This window comes from Dipodomys ordii, unplaced genomic scaffold, assembly GCF_000151885.1.
Source record: "Dipodomys ordii isolate 6190 unplaced genomic scaffold, Dord_2.0 Scaffold197, whole genome shotgun sequence".
NCBI lineage: Eukaryota > Metazoa > Chordata > Mammalia > Rodentia > Heteromyidae > Dipodomys > Dipodomys ordii.
The window spans coordinates 2,126,249-2,131,924 of record NW_012267413.1 but is presented as its reverse complement, the minus strand read 5'-3'; the positions used below and the strand labels follow the sequence as shown (position 1 = coordinate 2,131,924).

Sequence of the window (5,676 nt, the reverse complement as noted above, 5' to 3'; positions counted from 1 at the left end):
GGCGCTGTCCCTCAGCTCTTCAGCTCAAGGCGAGCGCTCTACCACTTGAGCTACAGCGCCACTTCCTTGACTATTCATTTTTATAATTTGGAGTAATCGCAACTGACGTGTTTACTGTTGTCATCAGGAATTGATCTAAGTGTTTTCTCTTTTTTTTTCAATGTTGTTTTGAATTCAAGATGCTTCTACCTTTTGAGTCACACTTCCAACCCTTTTTGCTTTCATTATTTTTTAGGTTTTTGTTTTTTTTTTGGTTAGAGTGGGCTTGGACTGTGATCTTCCTATTTATATTTCCCAAGTAGCTGCAGCTGATCCTATGTGGGTTTTTTTTTTTTGTTTTTTGTTTTGGTTGGTTGTGGGGCTTGAACTCTGGGCTTGGGCGCTGTCCCTGCGCTCTTCAGCTGAAGGTGAGCGCTCTACCGCTTGAGCCACAGTGCCACTTCCGGTTTTCGAGTGGTTTATTGGAGATAAGAGTCTCATGGACTTTCCTGCCTGAGCTGGCTTTGAACCATGATCCTCAGCTCTCAGCCTCCTGAGTAGCTAGGATTACAGGCGTGAGCCACCAGCGCCCGACCCTATGTGGTTTTTTTATTAATTAATCCTTGTAAGCAGCCTTGTGTGGGAAAAACTGTCTTTCACTTTATAGATGAGGAAACTGAAGAGAAGAAAGACAATAAAGATACCCAGTGTCATATTCAAGGAGAGATGTAGCTCCATTCAAACCCCGGCATGCTAGCCTTTGAATCTATGCATTTAACCACTATGCAAACTGCATTTCTTAGGCTGCTACAATTATGAATATATTCCTAATTTTTGTTTTCTTCTGTTATTTGGCTTCATACATTAACATTTAAATTTACCTGCAGTTAATTGTACTCATTTAATCTGAGTTTACTGAATTATGTTATTTTTTTACCTTCAAGCCAACGTAAGAAAACTCACAAGTACTTGGTAATGTAATAAACTGCCATCAGTAGGCTTGGACTCTATTATCAGCACCTTTAAACATTTTTCATCAGTCCTTTGCAGGGAGTCTAACTAAAGGCAAGGTTATCTGATACTTTTCAGTGCTAAGCCAGGTTAGCCAAGTTGGAGACTTGCAAAGTACCAGACATTTGGCATTAAGAAGAAAAGAGAAGAATGAGTGAAGTAAAGATATTTAAAAGGTACTGAAGAATAAGAACAAAAGAGGAAGCTGGGCGCTGGTGGCTCACGCCTGTAATCCTAGCTACTCAGGAGGCTGAGATCTGAGGATCATGGTTCAAAGCCAGCCCGGGCAGGAAAGTCCGTGAGACTCTTATCTCCAATAAAAACTACTAGAAAACCGGCAGTGGTGCTGTGGCTCAAGTGGTAGAGTGCTTGCCTTGAGCTAAAGAGCAAGGACAGCGCCCAAGTCCAGAGTTCTACAGAGTTCAAGCCTCACGACCGACCCCCCACCACCCCCCAAAAAAAAGAACAAAAGAGGAAAAAGCAAGACTTTTTTCTTTGATACTGGGGATTGAACTCAGGGCCTTGTAGTTACTAAGCAGGCAGTCTACCATTTGAGCCACATTCCTGGCCTTTTTTGTTTTTGTTTTGCTTTTTTAATTTGGATAAAATCTTGCATTTTTGTCCAGGGTTGGTTTTAGACTGAAATCCTCCAACTGTTGCCTCCTGAGTAGTTTGAATTACAGACATGCGTGTGATCATGTCCAGTTTATTGATTGAGATGAGGGTCTGGATAACCTTTTTCCTGATTAGACTTTGATCTTCTCAATCTCTGCCTCCTGAGTAGCTAGGATTACAGATGTATGCCACCACACCTGCTCCTAAAACATTTTTTAATAGTGAAGAAAAAAGAAGCTGGGTGCAAATGGTTCAGACCTATAATCCTAGGTACTTAGGAGGCTGAGATCCGATGATCACGGTTCAGAGCCAGCCAAGGCAAAAAAGTCTGTGAGACTCCTATATCCAATTAACTACCAGAAAATTACAAGTGGTGCTGTGGCTCAAAATAGTAGAGTATTAACCTTGAGCAAAGGAGCTCAGGGACAGCACCCAGATCCTGAGTTCAAGCCCGGGGATCAGAAAAAAAAATAAAAAAGGAAAAGAAACCAGTGGCAAACACCCTGTAAATAAAGTCCCAGGGAATGAAAAGGATAGGTAAGCTGGGCACCAGTGGCTCATGCCTGTAATCCTAGCTACCCAGGAGGCTGAGATCTGAGGATCTCGGTTCAAAGCTAGTCCAGGTAGGAAAGTCCATGAGAGTTTTATATCCAATTAACCACCAGAAATCTGGAAGTGGTGTTGTGGCTCCAGTGGTAGAGGGCCGGCCTTGAGCTGAAGACCTGAGGGAGAGCACCCAGGCCCAGAGTTCAAGCCCCATGACCAAAAAAAAAAAAAAAGTAAATTACCCCAGACTTTGAACTTTTCTTTTCAGTGGAAGATGCCATAAACTGAGGGGAGTTCTGTGATACCTGGCCAATATTAAATTTTCCTCCTCAAAAACTCAGTTATCTATTGTATTAAAATACAATGTAGATTCTCACCAATTTAGCTTCTAAGTTTTATTGTGACAATAATTAGGAAAAGGGGGTATTGAGGGTACGAAATGAAAGCAAAGCAAAGGTTGATGCAAAAGTAAAGTTTGGATTCTCAGAAGAAATAAAGGAAAATGAGGATAGGTAAACTTCTTGGATCTCTATTCTTTGTCTATTAGTAAAGAGAGTACTTGGAACTGTGACTTGCCTATACTTCTCATGAGAAGTGTTTTGCAAAAAGTTTTCTTAGCAAAAGATAAGATTATATAGCCTGGTATTTTGGGAGGAAGGTTGGCAAAACACTTAGCTGTGCCAAATAGTTCAAATAAAAATTTCCCAAGGCATCTCAAACATTCAAGTGATTATGTATGTTTGGATCAGTGAGCAAGAAGTCACCAGGTCTGGATTTATAAAATCAGAATACATTTGCACATGCTATATGCTACATGCTATATGCTATTTCAGCACTTGGGAGGCTGATTCAGGAAGATCAAATTCATAGAGAGACACTGCCTCAAAAGAAAATCTTTTTAGGTGAGGCATGCTGGTATAGCGTATAAAATCCCAGCTATTCAGGAGGTAGAGATGGGTATCACAGTTAAGGCTGGCCTGGGGCTGGGGGTGAATCATTGGAGAGCTTGTCTTGGATGTGGTGGCATGCCTGTAATCCAGCTAATTTGGGAGTCTGAGGCCAGCCCCAGGCAAAAGCACAAGACCCCATTAGGGTCTTTAAAGCAAACAGGCTCAGTGATAGACAGCTTTTGAGGCCTGAAGTTCAAGACCTAATACTCCAAATGAACAGAAGTAATTTTTTGACATTTGCAGAATAGACTAGACAGAGGTCAAGGGGTGTATATATATGTATTAATACATATTGAAATTGTAGAAAAAATTTAAAATGTTTTTGGCAAATAGGAAGGGCGCATGGATTATTAGGTAAATTGCATCCAACACTACTAATTTAAGATAGATACTATGTACAATGTTACTGAATATCTATAGTTTTATTTGGGGAATTGTAAAAATATAGTTTTTCAAAAGGTTTTTTTCTTCTAAGCACTATTGTTTCACGTGTTTTCTCAATAATGTTTATGCAGATGGGTATTCTAAGTTTCAGGTTGGTCAGAAACTTGATTTTTGTGTTCAGTCTGTTATGGGGAACTGCATTTGACCAGTACACTTTGCAGACCCTACAGCTTGAATTACAGGGGATGTGTGAAACCTAATATTGTTGGTGAGATTTTGTAACAAACTGTACTGGGGCTGGGGTGGGATATAGCTCATTGTTGCCATGAACAAGACCCTGGGCTTGATCCCCAGCACTCTAAAAACAAACAACTCTATAGAACTTGAAAACTGCTTAAAAACAACAACAACATGAAATAATTTTGAAATCCAACAGTGAGAATACACCAGGGATATATTATGGCTAAGAGAGCTTCAGTGCAGGCAAGTAGACCTAAAAAAAATTGAGCATGATTGCACTGATGTGTACTGGCTTGTAGTAGGTATTTAGTCACATGCAATGAAAACTGAAATTCACATAAAACATGTTGATGAAAGTATATTCATAGTTGCCCCCCAAATAAGTAATCCAGTATTTGTTAATGGATAAAACCAACTATAATATTCCACATAAACACTAATTGGCAATAAAATGTAAAAAATTAATTTATCTAACATGGTTGAATCTTAAGTGCATTTTTACTAAGATCATTGCTGGGACTGGGTGGAAGGCACATGAGGATTTATTGTTATTCTATTTTGTGTGTGTGTATGCTTAGAATTTTCCATAATAAAAATATTGAAAAGGCGTTTTAATGATATCACAATGTCTACATTCTGTACAGATGTGCCTAAAGTTCCATATTCCAAGCCAGAAATACTGCATCTCAAATATTCTACATCAAACTGCTAGTTAAATGAAGACCAAGTCTAGTAATGTAAGTAATTTGATTTTATTATCTTCAGATATACAACTAGAAAGCATTTTGAATGTTTCTAAGGTACAACTTTAAGAGGGAAAGGCTTCTTGATTTTAAGACTGTAATTTCCCAGGTCCCTAGACACATTGCAGAAATTTACCAGATCCTAGTAGTCAGACCTTGTAGTCGGAGCAGTAGGACAGAACATGATATAAATGAATACTTATCTGTCTGTGTTGGTCAATAGAAGGGTGTCTGTGAAAGAAGAGGGTTGTGAAAACTCTGTGTTCATACTTTGAGAGTATTTAACATTTGAGACTGGCAAATAATCAAATTCTCTTGAATCTAAGTACTCGGGGTTAATTCTTAAGATTATGCACATGCAGTTCTATTTGTCCCCACTAAAATACTACCCATGAGCTTTCCCCAGCTGTAATACATGCACATTGATATTTTAATACTTATCCTCCTCTCTCATAAAAAGACACACAGACAATTAAGAAGCTGGCCATCGGTTGCTCACACCTATAATCCTAACTACTCAGGAAGCTGAGATCTGAGGATCATGATTCAGAGTCATCTGGGGCAGAAAAATCTGTGAGACTCTTATCTCCAATAAACTACTAAAAAAATCAGAAGTGCAGCTGTGGCTCAAGTGGAAAGCACTAGCCTTGAACAAAAGAAGTCTAGGGACCATGTCCAAGCCTTGTCAATCCCTCCCCATAACAAAAATTATGAGGAATCAGTTGAGGGGTCTGGCTCACAGCAGAGCATATGCCAGGTACTGGGTTATAGAAAGTTTCTGCTCTGTTCTATGTATCTTGAGAGGGATTTGTGATAAATAGCTGTAGGCTTTATTTCAACTTGGAAATTTACACTTCAGATTTTTTATATTCTAGTGTATATAAATTTTACTTATGGAAGCGTTTCAACAAATATTTGGCTCTCATTAATGACATACATGCTGAATTATCTAGAGAGATGTCTACTGTCCATAATTTTCTGTTTTCGTGATACTTAAGTTTGAACTCAAGGCCTTGTGCTTGGGGCTGGGAAGGTGGGTCAGTGGTAGAGTGCTTGCCTTGCATGCCTGAGGCCTTGGGTTCGATTCCTCAGCACCACAAGCAAAAAGAAAAAAACCGGAAGTGGCACTGTGGCTCAAGTGGTAGAGCGCTAGCCTTGAGCTGAAGAGCTGAGGGACAGCGCCCAGGCCCAGAGTTCAGGCCCCACAA

The 5,676-nt window shown here is 39.7% G+C and overlaps 2 protein-coding genes across 2 annotated transcripts in view; one reads left to right on the top strand and one right to left on the bottom strand.

Moving 5' to 3' along the window:
* Positions 1–1,115, bottom strand: part of Spryd7 (SPRY domain containing 7) — a 16,965-nt gene extending 15,850 nt beyond the window's left edge. The window contains exon 1 of the mRNA XM_013034820.1: positions 1,109–1,115. Within this exon, the coding sequence (XP_012890274.1) occupies positions 1,109–1,115 (7 nt within the window). The remainder of the gene's footprint in view (positions 1–1,108) is intronic.
* The window catches only part of Trim13 (tripartite motif containing 13), a 42,530-nt gene that overhangs the window by 6,340 nt on the left and 30,514 nt on the right, over positions 1–5,676 (top strand). Inside the window, exon 2 of the mRNA XM_013034851.1 lies at positions 4,370–4,462. Coding sequence (XP_012890305.1) covers positions 4,442–4,462 — 21 coding nt within the window. The 5' untranslated portion in view covers positions 4,370–4,441. The remainder of the gene's footprint in view (positions 1–4,369; positions 4,463–5,676) is intronic.